The sequence below is a fragment of the Pseudophryne corroboree genome, chromosome 2 (assembly GCF_028390025.1).
Source record: "Pseudophryne corroboree isolate aPseCor3 chromosome 2, aPseCor3.hap2, whole genome shotgun sequence".
Taxonomy (NCBI): domain Eukaryota; kingdom Metazoa; phylum Chordata; class Amphibia; order Anura; family Myobatrachidae; genus Pseudophryne; species Pseudophryne corroboree.
The window spans coordinates 355106928-355134538 of record NC_086445.1 but is presented as its reverse complement, the minus strand read 5'-3'; the positions used below and the strand labels follow the sequence as shown (position 1 = coordinate 355134538).

At 44.3% G+C, this 27611-nt stretch overlaps 1 protein-coding gene across 2 annotated transcripts in view; it reads left to right on the top strand.

The window, feature by feature from the left end:
* Positions 1-27611, top strand: part of CUL4A (cullin 4A) — a 242315-nt gene that overhangs the window by 42792 nt on the left and 171912 nt on the right. For both annotated transcript variants that reach the window (XM_063953120.1, XM_063953119.1), the window contains exons 6-9: positions 6121-6194; positions 7818-7980; positions 8408-8497; positions 14204-14286. In XM_063953120.1, the coding sequence (XP_063809190.1) occupies positions 6121-6194; positions 7818-7980; positions 8408-8497; positions 14204-14286 (410 nt within the window). The remainder of the gene's footprint in view (positions 1-6120; positions 6195-7817; positions 7981-8407; positions 8498-14203; positions 14287-27611) is intronic.

The following is a 27611-nucleotide window of genomic DNA, read 5'->3' as shown; positions in this document are numbered from 1 at the left end:
TGAACTACTCTTGAACAGGGCTCATCAAGCCCTTCGAGCGTGACCTTCTGGACAACAACCTATGGACATAGTCACGAGACTACACTATTATTGTACTAAAGAGAAACTGGTGACCGCTACTAGAGGTACCTCTAACATTGTCTATAAGGACATGAACATTCAGATATTTCAAGATCTTGCTCCGTCTACAATACAAAAAAGAAGGGACCTGCAACCCATCACGAAGGTGCTTCGCCAGCTTAATGTGCGGTACCGGTGGAACTTACCCTTTCAGCTTCAAGTTCTAGCTGATAACACTGTCCATACGGCTAAGACGCTGGAACAAGGTCAAAAGATCTTGAAGGATTTGAACATTCTTCCGGAACCCTCAACCTCCTCTCCTTTACCAAGTTCGCCCATGCCTTAGCAGTCACGCCGTCCACAAGCACAGTGGACAACTGTACGACGGTGCCATGAGGATGATTCTGCTCCGCCTTGAGGGAGAGTCCTGAGACTTGGATCGAAGTATTTACTGTTAGTCCAGTTTTCTTCCATTGTAGTTGGAATAGATTGAGTTAGTTTTTCTCTCACTCTCATTGGTGGTTTAGAGAAACATACCACTTTCATTCGTTACACCACACAGTTCAGTAGTTATGCTGTGCAAAGTTGACGCTAGTTATTCTTATGTGCTTAACTTCTATATTCTGACGACTATAGATTGTGCCTGTGTTTACTTTTGTCTTTACATTTTAGGACAATGGCTGTAGAACGCCATGGTGCTTTATTTGAATACACACAGTTTGTCTGTTTCTAGACAGGATGTGCAAATACATTTTTTTACATTTTTATTGCTGCCCATTTTATGCTAACAACCGGTGATTTCATTAGACACCTGCCTTTCTTTACGGATCCACTACACTACTCTACATATCTGCTCTCCTTCCCTTTGCTGTTGGTAGGGCAGGCATGTAGATTTCTGTTCATTGTTTATGACAGAGGGTCTCTGGTCTTTCTACAGTTCTAGACGTATATTGCCCTCCACCCCTGATGCGTGCATCATTTCCCTATTTCTATTTTAGTTCTTGCTTACTGTTCAGTATGTTTAGTCCCTTCCTTAGGGTCTACTCTTTTCAGGGTTTTGGCCTATTGAGGCCTCTCTTCACTCTCTTCTTCCGGACTCTCTGTTCTTTTTCTTGTTCTCTTCTCTTCTTTCTTTTCTTCCCTGTTCTTTTCCGTCTGACCCGACTGGTCTCCTCATCTCAAGTCTGGAGATTTATTTTGAGACTCTAGAGATTCTCGCAGTTCACACGAACCATGGGACTTAAGGTTCTCTCAATGTCAACGGTCTCAATTCCCCCAGACGTTGCACCTTAGTTTTAGGAGCTTGTAGGAGGGAAAAAGCAGACCTAGTTCTACTGCAAGCGACACACTTGACTGGAGACCACTCTCGAAGGGTAGGCGATTTCTTCAAACCTACTTTGCGTCAGCTCCTTGTAAAAAGAGGAGGGTGGCAGTTTTGTTTTCAAACACTGCTTCCTTTGTTCTGTCACGCTCAGTAGCAGACCCAGATGGACGATATCTCATCCTAGTGGGCTCCATAGGGACTGAACAGATCACGTTAGTCAATCTATATGCTCCCAATACCGATCAAAGCTCCTTTTTCTTTAAGTTATTTTGGCTAATAGAAAAACTTCTTCAGGGACATCTGATAATAGGTGGTGACTTTTACGCAGTCTTGGATCCCTCCATCGATAAAACCACTGTGTGGCAATCAAAACACTCACCTGAAGTTTTCTCAGTGCCGGTTTGAATAGGCTATCTGTGTTAGACTCCTGGCGCCTGAAAAACTCGTCGGCCAGAGATTACACACACTTTTCTGGTTCCCACCAAATTTATTCCCGAAATGATATGATTTTTGTCTCTCGTTCACTTGCCCCTATGGTCACTGTGGCGGGTATTACGCCTTTTTCATGGACAGACCATGCTGGTCCATATATTTTACTAGATACCCTCTCTTTTCACCACAAATCCCGTACATGGCGCCTCGATGATATGCTGTTAGACCCTTCTCTTTTTCAAGACATTAAATCTGCCATCGGGAGTACTTAGAGATTAATTTATCTGACAAGATTGCTATAGGGACTATCTGGGAGGCTCATAAAGCCACGATCAGAGGTAGATTTATTAGCATGGCAGCATTTCGTCGGAAGCAAGCCCAGAAGGAAATTTTCCAATTGGAGACTGAAATCTCATTACTTCTCGACCGCCGTAACAGCACCCCACATCGGCTTTACATGCTCAGATCAATTCTCTCCGAGGCAGACTTAATGCTATTGTAAGTCAGCTAACATCCCAAAAAAACTCAGACAGAAATACTATGATAAGGTGGACAAAGCGGATTCAGTTCTTGCTAGTAAAATAAGGCAGAAGAAGGCATCTAGTTTGATCTCCAAAATCAAGAGACATGGCTCAGGGGAACTTACTTATGACCCCCAACAAATAATATCAGAATTTCAGGCCTATTATGAAAAATTGTATAACTTGCCTAGTCCCCCCTCAACGTGGCTTGTCAATGTCTCTCTCTATGTCCGCCGCCTTTTCCAGCGGCTTGCTACCTCAACTGTATGACCAACACTTGCTGACTCTGAACGCGGACATATCTGAGGAAGAAATTTCGAATGCCATCAAGGGTCTTAAATCTTCCTCAGCGCCGGGTCCAGATGGATTTACCCCCCAATACTACAAGAAATTTACATTGACGCGAACTCCCTTTTCGAAAGCCTTTTTAATGACCTTATAGACGGTGCTTCTTTTGACCCCGTAACCTCCCTGGCTAGCATAGTTGTGATACCAAAATCGGATAGGGACCCAAAATTGGTCTCTAATTACAGACCTATCTCGTTACTTAAAGTGGACATTAAAATTTACTTGAAATTGTAAGCAAAATAGATTGGGTCCGCTGCTACCTATGCTGGTTTACCCAGATCAAGTTGGTTTTATCACCGTTCAACAAAACAAGGCGCACAATCGATTTGATTCACGCAATACATAAAAATCACCGGCTGTAGTCATGGGATTAGACGCCGAGAAGGCGTTCGACCGAATCCAGTGGCCCTTTATGTTTTATACGCAGTCCATAGGTATATCTGACCGGTTCCTCCATGGAATTGCCGCCCTCTATAATAAACCCAGAGCAGCTGTGCTGGCCAATGGGGTTGCTTCCACACCCTTCTCGATATCTAATGGTACCCGTCAGGGGTGCTCCTTGTCCCCTCTTATATTTGCCGTCTCAATTGAACCCCTTGCGACATGAATTTGCGCCAACCCCAACATACGAGATATAAAAATTGGTCCCACGGCACGTAAGATTGCCCTTTATGCAAACAATGTTTTACTTACAATTTCTGGCCCTGCCCACTCCCTTCCCTATTTGTTTCCGAGAAATTGGATTATGGGGCATTATCGGGCTACAAGATTAATACGGCAAAAACGGAGGTCTTTGACTTTTATATCCCACTACATGTTAAAGATTCCTTAGAGCACTCTTTTCCACTTTCGTTGGAACAGACGACCTCTTTCTTATTTAAGTGTTTCAATCCCCAAAACTTACAGGCAGCTCTATCAAGCTAACTACCCCAAAATATTAGCCCAGTTCCAGAAAGATCTTGAAGATTGGGGAGGCTATCATATTTCTTGGATCGGCCGCATGAATGCCGTTAAGATGAATTTATTACTCAGATTACTATATCTATTCCAAACGTTACCAGTTTGTGTGCCTCCCTGTGTCTTCAAGCTCCTTCAGCACACTGTAATGAAGTTTATTTGGTCTTAAGAAAAGACCCAGAGTGAAGAGCACAGTACTTCAGATACACACCTCAGAAGGGGGGCTTAGGTGTTCCCAGTTCTAAATCTTATTAAATAGCGGCTAGGGTGACACAATGTATTTTATGGAATCGACCCGCCGATGAGAGGGTGTGGGGTTCGATACAATCCCATACTCTTAAGTTGCACTCTGTATCCTCTTTAATTTGGCTTCCTAGATTGTCCCGGCCTAAGACTGTCGCTCATCATCCAATTATATCTCACACATTAGATATCTGGGACTCAGCCAACAGACCGTTTCACCTAGCCCCACACCCCAGCCCTCTGATTCCGCTGTTCGATAATCCACGCTTTCGTCCTGGCTGTGCCTCCGCTTCTTTTGACTGCTGGTAGAATGGCGGAATTAGACTGCTTAATGATCTTACTCAACACTCGTCCTTTCCGACATTTTCAGAACTCCAAACCAAATATTCAATACCTCACAAATCTTTTTATCAGTATTTACAAATTAGGTATTTTTTTTTTCTTCAGTTGTACCACAAATGACTGCTCGTCCTCTCTCTTCAGTAGAACTCCTCTCTTTTCGTAAAGCTTGTACTAAAGGACTTATATCCACTATATACACATTGCTGTCATCCCATTCTATTGAAATTAAAGATGCTCATGAAAGGGCATGGGAATCTGACCTGGGAGAAACACTAACTACCGAGGACTGGTCTGAAATTTATGCAAATGTTGCTTCGAGCTCAATTTGTGTTCAACTGAAGGAAAATGCGTATAAACTATTCTATAGCTGGTACTACGTCCTCACTAGGCTCAACAAAATGAACCCTGAAGTTTCCCCTTTATATTGGCGTTGTAAAAATACTGACGGAACGTATCTCCATATTTGGTGGAACTGCCCACATCTGATTACTTTATGGAAAGAGGTTGCAGCCCTGGCTACCACAATCTTATCACTGAACATCCCCTTTAAGGCCCACTACTTCCTACTATCAATGAACATTCCTGAGGCGTCCCTCCTTCAGAATAAGCTGTTCACTCGCATGGTCCTTGCAACCAGATGCTGCATAGGAGCCCAATGGCGGTCCCCGAGCTCCCTAGAATAGATGAGATTATTGCCAGCATTTGGCACTCTGAAAGGCTCTTCCACTAGATTTTCTTAAAATCTGGGATCCCTGTACTTCCTGTTTCAAGGTCTCACGTGCATTTAACTGAGGGGATAGGACCCGTCTGTTTATCTACACAAGCCGATACCCTTCTGTGGGTTTAGCTAGTTACCTGGGTGCGGGTCTGACCAGTCGGGTCGGTCGGTCAGACATTATTTCATTCATTTATTCACTCACTCACTCACTCACTCACTTATTCAGTCAATTAACCATTTATCAATCCTTTCATAATCTCCTTTTCTTTTCTTCTCCCTTCTCTTCTTTCTTGTACTCTTTCTGCTTCGCCTTTCCCTTTCTATTCTATCTTTATCTGTTCTTTCGCTCTTCTAAATTTTACCTATCTTTTCAATATTATACTTATAATATCTGGGGGGGGTGAGCATTGACACTATGGAATTTGCTTTTTTGAGGTGTTTATTTCTTGTTCTTTATAACAGTCTTTATGTACATTCTAATGCTGTTATGATTTTTTTCTATTGATATCGTACTGATGTATGGAGACCTCTGCACAGGTCACTTCTTCTATGTTTTCTATGTATCTCTGTCATCTCGCAAATAAACTTTATTTAAAAAAACAAAAAAAACAAGTCGGAACATTTAATCGCCAATAGGTATACACACCTTTATTTGACAATTTGAGAAAAGACTCCTGAAAAAAGACAGTTCTTCTAATTTGAATTCTCTCTGCAGATGATATCCTCAGACATACAAAAGGAAAAAATGCAAATCTAGTGCAACACCGCCATTAAATGATCAAATAAATGTCTTTTTACTCAATAGTGCCTTTTCTCACTGGTGATTTGGTAGAGGGTTCTAAGCTTTTCCCAACTTTAACCTGTTTACATTCTGAGCAATGAATGAAAGAAAATTAGCCAATATAGTAGATTATCTTGCGGTGTGCAGATCCTATCTGTTTAAGTGTCTCCATTACTAAAAACAGTTTCCTAGACTATGGTGTGGGAAGGACCTTTTTCCTTCCACCAGCCAACCAGGAGAAATGCTAATACTTAGATGAACCCTCTAAAATCAGTGATGGTGGTGGTTGGGGACACTGTTGAATAAGAAAGAGTTGTTCAACCCCTTTACTAAGCTTGCATAGTAAGTCTGCCCTCTCTAACTTTTGACTGAAGAACTCATTTAATTTCTATAGATCATGATCCGGAGCATTTTCTTATTTTTGGATCGAACTTATGTCCTGCAGAACTCAATGCTTCCTTCCATATGGTAAGTTGCTGTATAACTCTTGCTCTAAAACACACCTCTCACTTTAGTGTATTTATTGCTGTACCAGCACCAATGCTTGTCCTAAATCTAACTAGTTATTATTTGGGTTTCTTCTCACATTTTCAAATACAGCACTAGATAAAAGAAAATTCGATACTTGTGTACTATAGTTTGAAGTATTTTTATGATGTGAACTTAACAAGGTTCTAGTAATGATCTCCATCTTGATTAAATCATTTTCTATGTCAGCTGTATTGGGCAGACTTGAATATGTAATTTTTAGCAGTTGTACCAGTAGATAGAAATTCATTGAAGACTGTATTTATCCTATATTGGACAATACTGTGTCCAATTTGTAGCCAATCACTACTTCATGAGCTTATCTAAGTAGTGTGTCTGGAGAACTTTTAGTTTGTGATTGGCTGTTCTTGTCCATGGAGGTGTATGGGTGCCGGGTTTGGTTAGTGTTCTGTTTTGTTACTACTATTTGCCATTAGGTAAAATATGTCCACAACCTCTCTTAGAGGTCTATTCATGAAGTAGTGAAAAGAGTGGAGAAGAGACCAGTGGATAATTTGCCCATGGCAACCAATCATCATCTCCCTTACATTATGTAGAATGTACTTAATAAAGGCTTCCTTCAAAGCTGATTAATTGCTATGGGCAACTTCTCCACTTGCCATTTTCTCCACTCCTTTTCACTGCTTCATGAATAGACCCCTAAATGCAAAATAGAAATGCAATTCATGATGAATATACCACAGTGCTTAGTACAACTGAAAGGTTATTGAGAATAAAACGTATCCTATATCACTGCATAAGTGTAAGACTAATTACAACTACTAATTATTTTGAATATGTACTATGTTTACAATCATGGCGGTCGACTCATTTCAGTGCAAATTGAATTGCATCGGGAAGAAGATTCCGCAGCTATTCAATTCAGGTCGGAGAATGCCCGTACTTGCGGACTAAACCGGGTGTTTAGTCACGAGAATGGGAATTCTGCGACTGAAGTGTCTTGCCGCGATGCTGTTTGCACAGCGCTAGGGCACAAAACAACATTGCGGTCCTAGTATTGTCGGATCTCTGCTCGCACCCCCGGAGGAGTGCAAGAAAAAATCTTCTAGTCGGGGACAACATAACACTGAATTGAATAGCTCTGGGAGCTCCTTCCCAACTCCATTAAATTCACTCTGAATTGAATCAACCCCATGGAGAAAATCAGAACAAATGTAATGTGTTATAAGAACAACATGACCTAGGAAACCTGCTGTTCACAACCATTAAATACAAATTGGATGTTGAAGTTTTGTTGGGTTCTTAACAGGACAGTATATTGTATATAAAATTATACTTGTTGAAGTTTGTATTTTACCTGTACAAGTCTACATTTTATGCAGTGGTGTATTTTATCTATGAGCTGCAAGACTGTAGCCCCCCCCCCCCCTCCCGGTAACGTCCACCACCCAGCTCCGTGTCAATGAAGCCAGATGCATTAGCTTCACTGGCAGTGACTTTCTATTGGAAGTCCTACCTTTCAGTCACAGACACAAGGCCGTCCCATTGGGACTGAAATATACGCAGTTATGTTAATGCCTTTGTGTTCGGTGTTTTATGCAGGGATATGGGCTTGGAGCTCTTTTGCAGTCATGTTATAAGTGACAAATTGGTTCAGATGAAGACAATTGATGGCATCCTCCTCCTTATTGAGCGAGAGCGATCTGGGGAGGCTGTGGACCGAAGCCTTCTACGTAGTTTACTGGGCATGTTGTCTGACTTACAAGTAAGTGACATTTGCTGACAATCTATCTGATCTCAGTATTATTTATCATTTTCAATGGAATTGTTACATTTAGGGGGCCTGTTCCGATACAGTGGGGAGTATCCAAGCCTCTGTAAATCATATGTCTTGTATTTAAAATGTAACGAATAGCACTTGACTCAAAAACTGTGCACTAAGCAAGCTTGATTGTTTATTAAAGAAAGTTGAAACCTGTTTTTGGTTAAGCAAAGATAACATAAATAAAAGTTTTTACTACAAATCTGGGTTACTTTTGCCGGCTTAATGTTACTGCTAATCTGAAGAATTGTGACATTTTCTTATTATTTTGAGGCACTTTGTTTTGTTTGTCATTATTATTTGACAAACTGATAAAGTGCAGACTTTATGTATTGTAAATGTACAGTTTGTTTTATATATTTTTGGTCAGGTTTACAAAGATTCATTTGAAGTGAGATTTTTGGAAGAAACAAATTGCTTGTATGCATCTGAAGGGCAGCGGCTAATGCAAGAAAGAGAGGTGAGTAGCGCTATTTCTTTTATGGATAGAGTTAGGCCAAGAATTATAATAGTTGCCTTCATAAAGTGACATACTGGAAAATTATTTTGTCAACAACGTAGGACTCGTTTTTTTATATTATCAAAAAGTACATGGATGTATGCGAGTTCTTGTATTTAAGTAATGAATGTATGTTGACTTTAATATATTTGCCAAACTTCTCACAACTAGACTTAATGTTTGCCTCTGACATCTGATTCATCATGATCCGGTTGACTTTTCCGGTAATCAGGCATATGACAATATCAGGAGGATTGTCGATTTGGTTCACCACACTAATTCCACTAGATACCCTGCCCTCCTCATGGCTGTAGATACGCGTTGGCTGGCCCGTCATGACGATGGCCTGTGAGGCACATGGTCTAGAAGAGGAATTTCTCACTGGGTTCATGACGCTTAACCACAATCCCTCATTCTTAGTTAAATGCTGCCCCTCGCTCATGTTCACTCTTACTATTGAACCGTTGGCAGCCGGGTTTTTGCCAAAACCAGTACATCTCCAGTGTAAGGCTTGGGCACACAGTTTTTGGGGCAGCTGAAGCAGCCTCTACAAGTTTTATTATTTTTACACTGAGCAGGCAGTGAGTCAGCATCATTGCCGGCCCCGCTACTGCTCCATCATCTGTCCTGTTCCAGTGACAGGAGCGCTGGCAACAGGGTCAGTGTTCCTGGCCGACCCTAACTTACACCAACAGGAGCCCAGCCATGGCCGCAACGCCGGGGAACAGGAAGGGCAGCTCTTAACCGTCTGCTCTGGGAGGCAGCCAGCGGTGGGAGCCAGGTACTCTCTGCACCCCAACCAGTTCACCTGGGTAATATTTGTAATGGGGGCGCACATATTGCCCTTTTAATTAAGTACACTACTCTACTCTTCCTATCCCGAATGCAGCCTCTCTACCCAATGGATAGGAAAATGGAAAATTTTCTGAAATCCATTTTCGCTAACACAGGTGCTGCTCTCCGTCCAGCTTAGGGCAGGCATGGCTAACCTGTGGCTCTCCAGCTGTTGTGAAACTACAGTACAAATCCCAGCATGCCTTGCCAGTTTTTGTATTCTCCAATAGCAAAACTGGCAGAGCAAATCGTTGTATACATTAGTAGAATTGCAATGCATACGCAAAAAATGAGCACCATCAACGCTGATCCAGCGTACTTAAATCAGTGAGAATGCAGTTGCACCAGGCACCATGTTTTTGAACGCAGCGTTCGCAGATGACGTCCGATACACACCTGAAAAACAGCCATGACATTCCTGCGTTTTCCCAACCACTCCACAAAAACTCCATGTTAGCACCCACAAACTTCCTGTCAATCAAAATGTGTTCTCTTTACAATCAGGCTGCATACGCAGTGCAGTCGCTTTTTACCCTTCGCGTATGCGCAATGCGTTCACAGCGCATGCGCAGTCTGCCAATAATCACTCACTGCATGCAAACTCACATTTGCAGATGGTAGTGCATCAGTCTCTTGGTAATTTGCTCTTGAAGCTTTAACCTTTGTTTGGACTTGAGCTTGATAAAACAGTGGCAGCATCTAAAACTGCTTTCCTGTCATCGGCAGCACCTAAATCGAGAGGTTTTTCCTTTCGCTCCTTTTCGTCTGCATGGCAAAGCCAAGGGCCAGCCTTTTTCTAGGTCACAGGGTTCCAAGTCCAGAGGTCGCCAAGCCGTATGGCCTCCAAACCAAACCACAGGCCTTCAGTTAAAACTCTGAAAAGCAGTAGCCTTGATGAACAGTCTTTTCTGGCCTCCCTAGTCATCATCCCAGTTCCTCCTCTTCAAAGAGGAACAGGTTTTCATAACAACCTGTTTCTGGTTCAGAAGCCGGATTGCTACTTTCTCCCCATGCTCAACTTGAAATTGCTTAACCAGTGTCTTCGGGTTCTACAATTCAGGATGGAATTTCTTTGCTCAGTCATTCTGGCTTCATTAGATATTTAGGGGTGTAGTAGGGTATGCCGGCGACCAGCATACCGGCGCCGGAATCCCGACCGCCGGAATCCCGACAGCTGGGCGAGCGCAAATGAGCCCCTTGCGGGCTCGCCGCGCTGCAGGCACGGTGGCGCGCCGCGCTATCTAGTCTCCCTCCCCCAAGAGGGAGAAAAGACGTCGGTATGCCGGCGGTCGGGATTCCAGCGCCGGTATGCTGGTCGCCGGGAGCCCGGCCGCTGGCAAACAGAAGACCACCCGATATTTAGGATGCATATTCCTACACGGAATGATCATCCGCAATTTTCTTAGGTTTTCAGGACGGACAGATCAGTACCAATTTCATGCATTGCCGCTTGAGCTTTCTGAGGCTTCTCTTGTGTTCTTTAATGTTATGGCTGTAGTGGCAATGGATCTCAGACTCTGGAATCCACATTCTTCCTTATCTGAATTACCTCCTTTTTGCGCAGTCTTCAGATGTCCGGGACCACCTTTGACTAACTGCGGACCTCCTCCAGTCCCATGGATGGCTGATCAACTGGAAAACAAGAATAGACAATTTTTCTGTCTCAAGAGATGCTCCACTTGGGGGCTTTATTGGACTTAAAGGTTTAGAGGGTGTCTCTCCCCAGCTGATCTCTATACAGGACAAGGTTCATTCTTTCCTTCATCAATGCAGGGTGTGCCCGATCACGCCTGCATGCAGAGCCTGGGCACGTTGGGCTCCACCTTTAACATGGTGAAATATGCCCAGTTTCATTCCAGACCTCTTCAGTTGGAGTTTCTCTTCTGATGTACTAACTCCCAACTTCATCTTCAATCTGAGGTGCTAATTTTGTTTCTGGAGGTGCACCACTCAATGTCGTCGCTCCATCTCTCCCATTTGGACAAGGGTTGTCTCTTCTGGTTTCAGAACTGTCCTACACACCACCGAAAGACTATGCCCATCCTAATGCCTCCTGGCTAACGGGGTTTCTTTATATCGGGTCCGGCTCTCCTCTCATTGGCAGATTGTGTTTTAAGTGTGTGTGTCAGTCTTCCTTCTCCTTCTTCTTCTCCTTCTCCCTCTCCTTGAGCTTGTTAACATAACTGTTCTGTGGCTGAGGGGTCGGGGTATAGGGGAGAGGGAGCCTGTGCTGCTGGGTAAAGAAGTTTAACTAGAAGGTGCCGAGGCTCCCCTGCTCCACTCTATAACCTGTCCACCCCCCACCCCCCTTCCTTACCCATGGACTCCATTCCTTTGCTTGTGCATAACCATGGGTGTAATGTCTTACTTGCATCTTTGCCTTCGCTAATAATTAATTGCATACTGTTAAAACTTTATCTTTGTGTTCTTTTACCTGTCTGCATAGAAGCTAGTAGTACATTATCTAGCTGTGACTATGCCCAGTACTTTGCCTGATGCCTGTCAGGATTCAGCATTCCAAGCAAGTCGTGGATGCTGGGCTCCGGGTTTCAGCATCATGTTTCACAGCCTGTATCCCGATGCGCTTCTGTGTTTCAACCGTCCTGACGTCCCCACGTGGGATCTCCCGCCAGCCTTGTTCACTTAGTGCCGCCATCTTGGTCCCAGTCAGCTGATCGTGGACAGACCAATTAAACACTAGCCTCAGACTAGCTGACCACGTCCACCAATGAGCCACTAGCAAGGGGGTTAAAAGACGCCTTCTGTTCCTCCAGTTGCCAGATCTGAGTATCTGAATATATCATTGTCAACTTATTGTTCTGCTACCGCAGCTGTGCGTTTCAAGCCATTTTGATTCACGCATGGATCCATTGTGCCAAGCTATTCCAGTCAAGCCCGTCCCCATTGTGCCAAGCTATTCCAGTCCATCCTGGATCTATTGTACCAAACTATTCATAGTGCCATGTCATTCCAGTTCAAGCCCGGATTCATTGTTCCAAGCTATTCCGGTCCATGGCGGATCCATTGTATCAGTCCTCCCCACATTCCACTTCTTGCCTAAATTCTATCCCCTCCCCCCTCTTCTACTCCTTCTCTCCCATTTCCTGCTCTTACTTTGCCTTCAAACTTTTGCACCATCCCTTATGCATTTAAGCATGCCTTTCTCTCCCATTCTTAAAGAAAAATCTGCCCTTGACCCTTATGCTCTCTCTAATTACCACCCCCTTCTCTCCTCTCATTTGTCTCTAACCTCCTTGTGCTTATTGCCTACAACCACCTTACCTTTTTTTTACCTTTTCTCCCTACTGGACCCATTTCGATATGACTTTAGTTAGTCTATAGTCAGTAATGTCCTTACTGCTAAATCTAAGGGCCATTACTCTTACTCTTTGCTCATTCTCCTTGACTTCTCTTCCACTTTTGACACTGTGGACCACCGTCTCCTCTTGCAAATCCTTTACTTACTTTGTCTGTGTGACACTGCCCTCTCCTAACCACTTTTTCTCTGTCTCATTTCATGGCTCAACATCTATCCTTCTTCCACTACCTGTTGGTGGGGTCATTCAGAGCTAATCGTAGATGTGCTAAATTTAGAACATCTATGAATGGTTACTCAGACATGCGGGGGGATGCCCAGCACAGGGCTAGTCCGCCCCACATGTCTGGCCCTACCTCCCCACCTTCCCCCCACACGGGTGCAAAAGCATCGCACCGCGGCGATGCTTTTGTACCCGCCAAGTAGCTCCCTGCCTGCGCAGCTTAGCTACGCTGGCAGGTGGCTACTCGCCGTGTCCCAGGTCGCAGCGGTTGTGTGTGATGTCACACAGCCGCTGCGGCCGACCCCCGCAACGCTCCGGATACGCCTGTGTTGTCCGGACCACGTCCCACCAATGGCACTCCCCCTTCCGCACCGCAACCGCCTCTGCCTGTCAATGAGGCACAGGCGATCGCAGCCCTAAGATGCTTTTGCATCTCGCTGGGCTTCACGGGGTGCGCACTCCCCAAAGGGCTTCAGACTGCTATCGCTGCCGCTGCAGCGATCCAGTCTGAATGACCCCTTGGTCACCTCCTATTCATCTTCTACTCTTTGCCATTTCCTCCTGGCTGTCCCAGCGCTTTCTTAAACTTGTCTCTGAGGAAGCTGATTGTCCCCATCCCAACCCCAAACCCCCCTTGATTTTCACTATCCGTCGACAACCTGACCATCTCTTCTGTCCCGGGAGTTATCCTTGACCTTTGTGCACTGCTTCTGTTAATGTACAATGTAGTGCCCTGCTGACCCCATGAGAGGTGTGTGTATGTATGTATGTATGTATGTATATGTATGTGTATATATATGTATATATATATATATATATATATATATATATATATATATATATATATATATATATATATATATATATATATATATATATATATATATATATAAAATATGCCTCATGGGGTCCGCAGAGCACTACATTGTACATTAACAGAAGCAGTATATATATATATATATATATATATATATATATATATATATATATATATATAACAGAAATGTGATTTAAAGTTCCACTGCAACTTCAAAGTTGTTATCACCATGTATACAGTATCATTGTAATGTTGTTTTGATTCCTCAACAGTATTTTTAATTGCATTGTGCATAATGTAGTAAAGCTAAAAATATACCATCAGAGTTCGTGGTGATAAGTACTCTTGAGATATTTAAGACTGATCTGCTTGTGACTGGAAAGTTCTTTTAATGAGCTGTAGGTAAAGTATTTATCTATAGCTCATTGTTCTTTATCTCTAGTATTTATGACTCTTGTAATACAGTGTTCTGTTTAGATTCCAGAATACCTCCATCATGTGAACAGGCGCTTAGAAGAGGAGGCAGATAGAGTGATTACATATTTGGACAATGGGACACAGTAAGAAATAACAAGTACCATCATTCATAATACATAATAATATTGTGGCAATAATGGCGATTTACTTGAGCTGTTTACTCAGATGTCCGTACTTCATTGTTCTTGTAACCCAAGTGTCCGTACGCCATTGTTTGGGGTATGCTAGTGTTATGCCATTATTCTGGGACTACTGTGAGGATACCAATGTTCTGGGAACCTTAGTGTGGGTACACCATTATCCTGACAACACTTTTGTCAGTATGCCATTGCACCTGGGAACCCTAATGTCGGCAGGCCATTGCACTTGAGAGCCCAAAGGTTGGCAGGCCATTTCTCTGGAAAGTGTTGGTGTATCTTCGTTTTGGGACTCCTTAAGAGGGGGTTCCCAATAGAATGTGTTTTGTATACTAACAACTTTATTTTCGTTGTAAAAAGTTGTAAGTAATTTGTAGTAAAACAAGTACAGGTTGAGTATCCCATATCCAAATATTCCGAAATACGGACTTTTTTGAGTGAGAGTGAGATAGTGAAACCTTTGTTTTTTGACGACTCAATGTACACAAACTTTGTTTAATACCCAGAGTTATTAAAAATATTGTATTAAATGACCTTCAGGCTGTGTGTATAAGGTGTATATGAAACATAAATGAATTGTGTGAATGTACACACACTTTGTTTAATGTACAAAGTTATAAAAAATATTGGCTAAAATGACCTTCAGGCTGTGTGTATAAGGGGGTATATGAAACATAAATGCATTCTGTGCTTAGATTTAGGTCCCATCACCATGATATCTCACTATGGTATGCAATTATTCCAAAATACGGAAAAATACGATATTTAAAATACCTTTGGTCCCCAGCATTTTGTATAAGGGATACTCAACCTGTATTCTGTAAAAGGTTACGGTTCTTCAGTTTACTGCTAAGGGAGAATTAAAATTATTACTTGTAATAAAAACTTGCACCTTTCTTTCTTTTTGTGAGTGTTTGAAGTGGTGAGCACAGCAGGCTGCTTCTTCACAGTTGTGCCCTCTTGAGGGCGTTGAGAATATTTTTCACTTTTAGTCATGTGTGTCTGGAATTACTTTTCTTGAGGATAAAGAGGGATATTTTTTGTTTCGTAGCCATATAAATATATATTTTCTTTATTTTATGGGCATTATGGGACACACTTTTTTTTTTTGTGAATCTGTGCTTAGCAGCTTCTTTTTTCCTAACAACATTGGGGGTAATTCAGACCTGATCGTAGCTGCAAAATTGTTAGCAGTTGGACAAAACCATGTGCATTGCAGGATGGGCAGATATAACATGTGCAGAGAGAGTTAGATTTGGGTGGGTTATTTTGTTTCTGTGCAGGGTAAATACTGGCTGCTTTATTTTTACACTGCAATTTAGATTTCAGTTTGAACACACACCACCCAAATCTAACTCTCTGCAAATGTTATATTTGCCACACCTGCAGTGCACATGGATTTGCCCAAGTGCTGACAAATTTGCTGCTACGATCAGGTCTGGATTACCCCCATTGTGCAGGGGTGACCTGGTGGTTAAATCTCCAGTGTCTCCTCATACGGGTTCACTACGATATGCCGGCGGTCGGGCTCCCGGCGACCAGCATACCGGCGCCGGGAGCCCGACCGCCGGCATACCGACAGTGTGGCGAGCGCAAATGAGCCCCTTGTGGGCTCGCTGCGCTGGCCAGGTTGCGGGCACGGTGGCGCGCTATGCGCGCCACACTATTTTATTCTCCCTCCAGGGGGGTCGTGGACCCCCACGAGAGAGAATAAGTGTCGGTATGCCGGCTGTCGGGATCCCGGTGCCGGTATACTGTGCGCCGGGATCCCGTCAGTCGGCATACAGAAGACCACCCCCTCATACAGAGACACTGGAGATTTAACCACCAATGTTTCCTGCAGTCTTTGTCGGTGCCATAATTATACTTAAGGAAAGTAGTGTTTGTCTATTTAGAACCTGGTCGTCCTGGGTGGATGGAAAAGGTGCTCGCTATTTATGTCTAAGCAGTATGTCTCTGTTTAGAGGCTCTGAGAATTATATGGGAGGAAATGCCCTATAATGCATAGGACCTGCAGCTATCTCAAAACTGTTATTGGCATTGAGAACGTGAATTCCAGCTGTTTGCCAATAATGGCTGATAATCTCAGAATATTTAGCCATTTTTTAAGTGAGCATATACATTAGGAGCTGTTTTGCAATAGCCATTACTTTTCCCAATGTACTAATATATGCAGTGCATCCAGAAAGTATTCTCAGCGCTTCACTTTTTCCACATTGTTATGTTACAGCCTTATTCAAAAATGGAGCAAATTCATTTTTCCCCTCACAATTTTACACACAATACCCCATAATGACAACGTGAAACTTTTTTTTTTTTGCTCCTGTTCTACTTCATGGCAGCCATGACTCTGGGGATTGTATCCCATCCTCCTAACACTAGACAGGGAGTTTTTTCAATGGTTAGGGACCGCCCGCTCTGGGTATATAGTGCTGCTCCTCCCCTTCCTCCTTAGTCTTTTTCTTGTCTCCTAGCTTGTCAGTGTAGGAGTTTGTTGTTTTTGTTCTGGCTTACCTCTGTAATTCCCAGCAAATATACGCCTGTTTGTAGCCGTTCTAGAGGAGGGTGGCTCCCTGGGGAAGTATGGCAGAGTGTTTTAGGGGCGGTCAAGTAAGTCCCCGTTTTACAGCTGGAAGGTGTCTGTTTGCCACTCTCTCCCTTGCTCACCGTTCCCTGTAGCCGCTGCTCCGTATAACCACCACTCCGTTTGCCGCTGTGCTGTGTAGCCGCATTCTTGGACCGGAAAAAGCGCCTGGCGGCCGGAAGGTACGTTAGGAGAAGGGGATGTGACGGCTGGCGGAAGCACTGGGGAAGAGTCTGGAGGCGTGGCTGGCGGCGGAAGTGCTGTATAGCGGCCGTCCCAGGGTGCTGTGCAGGACGGTCTGCACATGCGCTCGCCTCTCTATGGTAAAGGGGGGTTTAAAAGAAACGACGCTGCACACTAGGAGTATGAAGCAATCTCCTCTGTTTGGCTGGGCAGGTCTGTGCTTACCAGCATCATGGAAAAGGAGCCTTCTCCCCAAAAGCTTGTAAATGCCCAAAAGAGGTAAGTCCTCATAGAGGACATGTTATTATTCAGTAATACGCTTGGTTAGGGTAGGTTTTTTTAATAGCACTATTATTACTATTGTAGTGTGTCTCCACCTAAGAAGAGGTGTAAGAAGAAGTATGAAGATATGGAGCCTGTGATAAAATCTTTTCTTCTGCTGAAAATGTGATGTTCTGTGAAGACTGTACACACAGTGATTCTCGGGATGCTAAGCAATCCAGGTAGATACAGGATTTGATGGATTGGATGAAAAAGTATTTTCTTACCAAAGAACAGCTGTTTGAATTGCAGGGAAATAAAAGAGCTAGATCCCTGGCTAGTATTGACTCTTTGGAGGAATCAGTCTCACATGAATGCAGTAATGAGGATGATTATCATGCAGTCTCTAGTGCGGAGTCCGAAGAGATGCAAGAGGATGATAGGAAGTTTAATTTGGAACTTGTAGACAGTCTGTTAAAGAATATTTTTAAGACTATGAATTACATAGTCTGAAGAGAAATGTGATGATAAAGATGTATTGTTTGGAGATAAATCCAAAAAGAACAAATGTTTTCCAGTTCACAAAGCGTTGAAAGAGTGGCAAAATAATGACAAAAGACATGGCACTATTACGAGAATTGATCGTATGTTCCCGATAGAGGATGAACAATTTTTACTGTCTGAATCGGCAAGGTGGCACCAGAAGTCGAGTACTAATAAAATAAGTATCAAAGATACTAATATGGGCAGAAAGTCATCTCAATACTCTTGTCAGCTTTGCATGATCCTGGAGTAAACAATGTGGTAGCAGATTTCTTCAGCAGACAAGAAGTGCTAGCAGGAGAGTGGGAATTAAACAACATAGTGTTCGAAGAAATTGTACAGAGGTTCGGACGGCCTCAGGTGGACCTAATGGCCACGCATATCAATGCAAAGGTACCTCTCTTTTTCTCCCGATATCATCTTCCAGGAACAGGAGGAGTGGACGTCTTCTCCATACCATGGAGATTCAAGCTGGCATATATATTCCCTCCGTTTCCAATGATTACCCGTATTCTAAAGAAAATCAGGGAAGAGAAGGCACAAGTCATAATAATTCTTCCTTATTGGCCAAAAAGAGTTTTGTTTCCTTCAGTGCTGAGGATGGCGGTACAGGCAGCTTTGGTGTTGCCTCTGAGGAGGGATCTGTTACATCAGGGATCATTGTTGCATCCGAATTTGCAGCAGCTTCATTTGACGACGTGGAAATTGAACGTCAGTTACGAAGGTAAAAAGGTCTGTCTGAGCAAGTCATTAATCTACTGATTCAGAGAAAGAAAGTGTCCTCTAATATTTATTATAGGATCTGGAGAATCTTTATTTCTTGTTCTAATTCAAGATTTCATGATCAAAAAGCAGATACGTCTCAAGTCTTGCAATTCTTGTTTGATGGCTTTGAAAAGGGACTGGCAGTTTCCACTATCAACGTTCAGATAGGATCTCTGAGTGTCTCGTTGGAGCAAAGATTGTCAAAAGAAGGTCTGGTGAAAAAATTCTGTCAGGCAATAAAAAGGATACAACCTCGAATTAGATCAGTTCTCGCCCCATGGGACTTGAATTTAGTATTGAATGCTTTGATGTTGCCTCCTTTTGAACCGTTGCAAGATATTTTGATGAAATTATTAACATGGAAACTAGTTTTCCTGATAGCCATCACGTCAGCCAGAAGAGTTGGTGAATTACAGGCTCTGGAGTCGGAAGAGCCTTGCCTTAATTTCTTCCCAGATAGAGTTGTTCTAAGAACCAATCCAAATTTTCTGCCCAAAGTTGTGTTAGAGTTTCATTTGAATCAAGACATTGTGTTACCATCTTTCTATCCACAACTACAGAATAAGGAGGAAGAAAAGATGCATAATTTGAATCTAACAAGAACAGTCTCGATTTACTTGGAAAGAGTTAGTTTCAGAAGTCAAAGCAGAAGCAAAGAAGGGTGAGACACCCACTAAGCAAACCATTTCTAGATGGATTAGATAATTTTTAACGTTTGTATATGAGGAAAGTGGTCGTAGAGTTCCAGAAGAACTAAAGGCACACACTACCAGGGCTATAGCAACTTCTTGGGCTAAGGGTGTGTACACAAGGCGAGATAAATCTATGAGATTTTGACTATATAGTCAAAATCTTATGAAAAGTTAGTGCATATCTCATGGTGCTAGGCAGCTTGCGATACAGATTCGATCCCGATGCGCGCTCCCGTGGGGTCGGTATCGTAAGGCTAGATAGACTGTGCAGGCAAGTCAATCTTGACTATCTAGTGTACAAAGTATAGTCAAAATTGGCACATAGACAAAATCTCAAGCACAGATAGCCAAATCTGTACAATCTGTACAATCTGTGCTATCTGGGCTCTGGGGGAGTTCAAGGGAAATTGCATAGTCAAAATCGAACATAGCAGGGGATCTCACCGTGTGTACGATTTCACCGGACCTCTTCGCTCTTCTGGCTCTGTAAGGGGGCCGGCGGCGCGGCTCCGGGACCCATCCAGGCTGAACCTGTGATCGTCCCTCTGGAGCTAATGTCCAGTAGCCTAAGAAACCCGATCCACTCTGCACGCAGGTGAGTCCGTTTCTTCTCCCCTTAGTCCCACGATGCAGTGAGCCTGTTGCCAGCAGGTCTCACTGAAAATAATAAACCTAAACTAAAACTTTCACAAAGAGCTCAGGAGAGCCCCTAGTGTGCACCCTTCTCGTCGGGCACAGAAATCTAACTGAGGCTTGGAGGAGGGTCATAGGGGGAGGAGCCAGTGCACACCAGGTGATCCTAAAGCTTTCTTTAGATGTGCCCAGACTCCTGCGGAGCCGCTATTCCCCATGGTCCTTACGGAGTTCCCAGCATCCACTAGGACGTCAGAGAAATATAATTATTATTTCTCTATCGTCCTAGTGGATGCTGGGGTTCCTGAAAGGACCATGGGGAATAGCGGCTCCGCAGGAGACAGGGCACAAAAAGTAAAGCTTTAGGATCAGGTGGTGTGCACTGGCTCCTCCCCCTATGACCCTCCTCCAAGCCAGTTAGATTTTTGTGCCCGGCCGAGAAGGGTGCAATCTAGGTGGCTCTCCTAAAGAGCTGCTTAGGAAAGTTTAGCTTAGGTTTTTTATTTTACAGTGAGTCCTGCTGGCAACAGGATCACTGCAACGAGGGACTTAGGGGAGAAGAAGTGAACTCACCTGCGTGCAGGATGGATTGGCTTCTTGGCTACTGGACATCAGCTCCAGAGGGACGATCACAGGTACAGCCTGGATGGTCACCGGAGCCTTGCCGCCGGCCCCCTTGCAGATGCTGAAGTAAGAAGAGGTCCAGAATCGGCGGCAGAAGACTCCTCAGTCTTCTAAAGGTAGCGCACAGCACTGCAGCTGTGCGCCATTTTCCTCTCAGCACACTTCACACGGCAGTCACTGAGGGTGCAGGGCGCTGGGAGGGGGGCGCCCTGGGAGGCAAATGAATACCTATTTTGGCTAAAAATACCTCACATATAGCCTCCGGAGGCTATATGGAGATATTTAACCCCTGCCAGAATCCGTTAAGAGCGGGAGACGAGGCCGCCGAAAAAGGGGCGGGGCCTATCTCCTCAGCACACAGCGCCATTTTCCCTCACAGAAAGGCTGGAGGGAAGGCCCCCAGGCTCTCCCCTGCACTGCACTACAGAAACAGGGTTAAAACAGAGAGGGGGGGGCACTAATTTGGCGATATGCTTATATATATATTAAGATGCTATAAGGGAAAACACTTATATAAGGTTGTCCCTATATAATTATAGCGTTTTTGGTGTGTGCTGGCAAACTCTCCCTCTGTCTCTCCAAAGGGCTAGTGGGTCCTGTCCTCTATCAGAGCATTCCCTGTGTGTGTGCTGTGTGTCGGTACGTGTGTGTCGACAGGTAGGAGGACGATGTTGGTGAGGAGGCGGAGCAATTGCCTGTAATGGTGATGTCACTCTCTAGGGAGTCGACACCGGAATGGATGGCTTATTTAGGAAATTACGTGATAATGTCAACACGCTGCAAAGTCGGTTGACGACATGAGACGGCCGACAAACAATTAGTACGGTCCAGACGTCTCAAAAACACCGTCAAGGGTTTTAAAACGCCCGTTTACTTTAGTCGGTCGACACAGACACAGACAGGGACACTGAATCCAGTGTCGACGGTGAATAAACAAACGTATTCCTTATTAGGGCCACACGTTAAAGGCAATGAAGGAGGTGTTACGTATTTCTGATACTACAAGTACCACAAAAGAGGGTATTATGTGGGATGTGAAAAAACTACCATAGTTTTTCCTGAATCAGATAAATTAAATAAAGTGTGTGATGATGCGTGGGTTCCCCCCGATAGAAAATTATGGGCGGTATACCCTTTCCCGCCAGAAGTTAGGGCGCGTTGGGAAACACCCCTTAAGGTGGATAAGGCGCTCACACGCTTATCAAAACAAGTGGCGGTACCGTCTATAGATAGGGCCGTCCTCAAGGACCAGCTGACAAGGCTGGAAAATATAATAAAAAGTATATACACACATACTGGTGTTATACTGCGGCCAGCGATCGCCTCAGCCTGGATGTGCAGAGCTAGGGTGGCTTGGTCGGATTCCCTGACTAAAAATATTGATACCCTTGACAGGGACAGTATTTTATTGACTATAGAGCATTTCTATATATGCGAGATGCACAGAGGGATAATTGCACTCTGGCATCATGAATAAACGCGATGTCCATAACTGCCAGAAGATGTTATGGACACGACAGTGGTCAGGTGATGCAGATTCCAAACGGCACAGTATGGCCGTATAAAGGAAGAGGACTTGTTTGGGGTCGGTCCATCGGACCTGGTGGTCACGGCAACTGCTGGAAAATCCACCGTTTTTTACCCTAAGTCACATCTCTGCAGAAAAAGACACCGTCTTTTCAGCCTCAGTCCTCTCGTCCCTATAAGATCATATCTGCCCAGGGATAGAGGAAAGGGAAGAAGACTGCAGCAGGCAGCCCAGTCCCAGGAACAGAAGCGTTCCACCGCGTCTGACAAGTTCTCAGCATGGCGCTGAGACCGTACAGGACCCCTGGATCCTACAAGTAGTATCCCGGGGGTACAGATGGGAATGTCGAGACGTTTCCCCTTCGCAGGCTCCTGAAGTCTGCTTTACCAAGTCTCCCTCCGACAAGGAGGTAGTATGGGAAAAAATTCACAAGCTGTATTCCCAGCAGGTGATAATTAAATTACCCCTCCTACTACAGAAAAGGGGTATTATTCCACACTATATTGTGGTACTGAAGCCAGAAGGCTAGGTGAGACTTATTCTAAAAAATTTTTTTTGAACACTTACAAAGGTTCAAATTAAGATGAAGTCACTCAGAGCAGTGATAACGAACCAGGAAGAAGGGGACTATATAGTGTCCCGGGACATCAGGGATGCTTACCTCTATGTCCCAAATTTGCCCTTCTCACTAAGGGTACCTCAGGTTCGTGGTGCAGAACTGTCACTATCAGTTTCAGACGCTGCCGTTTGGATTGTCCACGGCACCCCGGGGTCTTTACCAAGGTAATGGCCGAATTGATGATTCTTCTTCGAAGAAAAGGCGTCTTAATTATCCCTTACTTGGACGATCTCCTGATAGGGGCATAGTCCAGGGAACAGTTGGAGGTCGGAGTAGCACTATCTCGGATACTGCTACAATCAGCACGGGTGGATTCTAAATATTCCAAAATCGCAGCTGATCCCGACGACACGTCGGCTGTGCCTAGGGATGATTCTGGACACAGTCCAGAAAAAGGTGTTTCTCCCGGAAGAGAAAGCCAGGGAGTTATCCGAGCAAGTCAGGAACCTCCTAAAAACAGTGCATCATTGCACAAGGGTCCTGGTAAAGATGGTGGCTTCCTACGAAGCAATTCCATTCGGCAGATTTCACGTAAGAACTTTTCAGTGGGATCTGCTGGACAAATGGTCCGGATCGCATCTTCAGATGCATCAGCGGATAACCCAATATCCAAGGACAAGGGTGTCTCTCCTGTGGTGGTTATAGAGTGCTCATCTTCTAGAGGGCCGCAGATTCGGCATTCAGGATTGGATGCTGGTAACCACGGAGCCCAGCCTGAGAGGCTGGGGAGCAGTCACACAAGGGAAAAATTTCCAGGGAGTGTGATCAAGTATGGAGACTTTTCTCCACATAAATATACTGGAGCTAAGGGTAAATTTATAATGCTCTAAGCTTAGCAAGACCTCTGCTTCAAGGTCAGCCGGTATTGATCCAGTGGGAAAAACATCACGGCAGTCGCCCACGTAAACAGACAGGGCGACACAAGAAGCAGGAGGGCAATGGCAGAAACTGCAAGGATTTTTCGCTGGGCGGAAAATCATGTGATAACACTGTCAGCAGTTTTTCATCCCGGGAATGGAAACTGGGAAGCAGACTTCCTCAGCACGACCTCCACCCGGGAGAGTGGAAACTTCATTGAGAAGTTTTTTCCACATGATTGTAAACCGTTGGGAAATACCAAAGGTGGACATGATGGCGTCCCGTCTGAACAAAAAACGGGACAGGTATTGCGCCAGGTCAAGAGACCCTCAGGCAATAGATGTGGACGTTCTGGTAACACCGTGGGTGTACCAGTCGGTGTATGTGTTCCCTCCTCTGCTTCTCATACCTAAGGTGCTGAGAATTATAAGACGTAGAGGAGTAAGAACTATACTCATGGCTCCGGATTGGCCAAGAAGGACTTGGTACCCGGAACTTCAAGAGATGCTTACAGAGGTCTTATGGCCTCTGCCGCTAAGAAGGGACTTGCTTCAGCAAGTACCATGTCTGTTCCAAGACTTACCGCAGCTGCGTTTGTCGGCATGGCGATGGAAAGCCGGATCCTAAGGGAAAAAAGGCATTCCGGAAGAGGTCATTCCTACCCTGGTCAAAGCCAGAAAGGAGGTGACCGCACAACATTATCACCACGTGTGGCGAAAATATGTTGCGTGGTGTGAGGCCAGGAAGGCCCCACAAAGAAATTTCAACTCGGTCGTTTCCTGCATTTCCTGCAAACAGGAGTGTCTATGGGCCTCAAATTGGGGTCCATTAAGGTTCAAATTCGGCCCTGTAAATTTTCTTCCAGAAAGAATTGGCTTCAGTTCCTGAAGTCCAGAAGTTTGTCAAGGGAGTATTGCATATACAAACCCCTTTTTTGTGCCTCCAGTGGCACTGTGGGATCTCAACGTAGTTCTGGGATTCCTCAAATCACATTGGTTTAAAACCAGTCAAATATGTGGATTTGAAGCATCTCACATAAAAAGTGACCATGCTCTTGGCCCTGGCCTGGACCAGGCGAGTGTCAAATTGGTGGTTTTTTCTCAAAAAAGCCCATATCTGTTTGTCCATTCGGACAGGGCAGAGCTGCGGACTCGTCCCCAGTTCTCTCCCTAAGGTGGTGTCAGTGTTTCACCTGAACCAGCTTATTGTGGTGCCTTGCACCTACTAGGGACTTGGAGGACTCCAAGTTGCTAGAAGTTGTCAGGGCCCTGAAAATATGTTCCAGGACAGCTGGAGTCAGAAAATCTGACTCGCTGTTTATACTGTATGCACCCAACAAGTTGGGTGCGCCTGCTTCTAAGCAGTCGATTGCTCGTTGGATTTGTAACACAATTCAACTTGCACATTCTGAGGCAGGCCTGCCACAGTCTAAATCGGTTAAGGCCCATTCCACAAGGAAGGTGGGCTCATCTTGGGCGGCTGCCCGAGAGGTCTCGGCATTACAACTCTGCCGAGCAGCTACGTGGTCAGGGGAGAACACGTTTGTAAAATTCTACAAATTTGATATCCTGGCAAAAGAGGACCTGGAGTTCTCTCATTCGGTGCTGCAGAGTCATCCGCACTCTCCCGCCCGTTTGGGAGCTTTGGTATAATCCCCATGGTCCTTTCAGGAACCCCAGCATCCACTAGGACGATAGAGAAAATAAGAATTTACTTACCGATAATTCTATTTCTCGGAGTCCGTAGTGGATGCTGGGCGCCCATCCCAAGTGCGGATTATCTGCAATACTTGTACATAGTTACAAAAATCGGGTTATTATTGTTGTGAGCCATCTTTTCAGAGGCTCCGCTGTTATCATACTGTTAACTGGGTTTAGATCACAAGTTGTACGGTGTGATTGGTGTGGCTGGTATGAGTCTTACCCGGGATTCAAAATTCCTCCCTTATTGTGTACGCTCGTCCGGGCACAGTACCTAACTGGCTTGGAGGAGGGTCATAGGGGGAGGAGCCAGTGCACACCACCTGATCCTAAAGCTTTACTTTTTGTGCCCTGTCTCCTGCGGAGCCGCTATTCCCCATGGTCCTTTCAGGAACCCCAGCATCCACTACGGACTCCGAGAAATAGAATTATCGGTAAGTAAATTCTTATTTTTTTTTTCATTCATTTTCCTTGGCCAAAAACTTTTGCATGCTAGTGTATGCTATTTGAAACATTTATTTTTTATCTACATAATATACAGTGCATCCAGAAAGTATTGACAGCGCTTCACTTTTTCCACATTTTGTTATATTACAACCTTATTCCAAAATGGAATAAATTCATGTTGTCCCTCAAAATTCTACACACAATACCCCATAATGACAATGTGAATTTTTTTTTTTTGCAAATTTATTACAAATAAAAAACTAAGAAAACACATGCACATAAGTATTCACAGCCTTTGCCATGAAGCTCAAAATTGAGCTCAGGTGCATCCTGTTTCCACTGATTATCCTTGAGATGTTCCTACAAGTAAATTAGAGTCCATCTGTGGTAAATTGTTGATTGGACATGATTTGGAAATGCAAATACCTGTCTATATAAAGGTTCCACACTTGACAGTGCATGTCTGAGCACAAACCAAGCATGCAGTCAAAGGAATTGTCTGTAGACCTCCGAGACAGGATTGTCTCGAGCCATAAATCTGGGAAAGGGTACAGAAAAATATCTGTTGCTTTGAAGGTCCCAATGAGCACAGTGGCCTCCATCATCCGTACATGGAAGAAGTTCAGAACCACCAGGACCACGCGAAATGTGTAAGAAGGCTCGAGTGTCAGCAAAGGACATATATGCAGCAGCTACATGGTCATCGATACATACGTTCTCTAGTCATTATGCATTGGATGTTGTAGACGCCCACTTTGGGAAGCATGTCCTTGAAGGGGGCATTATAATAAATAATTATTAGTATTCAGCATTGAACCAAGGTCTTTTGTGTGTAGGGTTACCGTCCCTATATTGAGCGTTGGTATAGCCCAGCGTAATGGCTGCCATGAAGTAGCGCAGGAGAAAAAAGCAAGTTATACTTACCGATAATTTTGTTTCTTCAACATACTTCATGGCAGCCTACAATATACCCTACCTTAGTAAGTTTTTTCATAGGAACAGGTTATAAGGAGACACTCAAAAGACTAAGGAGGAAGGGGAGGAGCAGCACTATATACCCAGAGTGGGCGGTCCCTTACCATTGAAAAACTCCCTGTCTAGTCTTAGGAGGATGGAATACAATCCCCAGAGTAATGGCTGCCATGAAATATCTTGAAGAAACAAAATTATTGTTAAGTATAATTTGCTTTTTTTGAGATTTTTGCAAATTTATTAAAGATAAAAAACTAAGAAATCACATGTACATAAGTATTCACAGCCTTTGCTCAATACTTTGTTGATGCACCTTTGGCAGCAATTACAGCCTCAAGTATTTTTAAATATGATGCCACAAGCTTTGGCACACCTATCTTTGGGCAGTTTTGCCTGTTCGTCTTTGCAGCACCTCTCAAGCTCCCATCAGGTTGGATGGGAAGCGTCGGTGCACAGCCATTTTCAGATCTCTCCAGAGATGTTCAATCAGATTCAAGTCTGGGCTCTGGCTGGATCACTGAAGAACAGTCAGAGTTGTCCTGAAGCCACTCCTTTGATATCTTGGCTGTGTGCTTAGGGTCGTTGTCCTACCGTCGCCCTAGTCTGAGGTCAAGAGCGCTCTAGAGCAGGTTTTCATCCAGGGTATCTCTGTAGATTCCTGCATTCACCTTTCCCTCTATCCTGACTAGTCTCCCAGTTCCTGCCGCTGAAAATCTTCCCCGCAGCATGATGCTGCCACCACCATGCTTCACTGTATGGATGTAATTGGCCTGGTGATGAGCGGTGCCTGATTTCCTCCAAACATGACGCCTGGCATTCACTCCAAAGAGTTCAATCTTTGTCTTATCAGACCAGAGAATTT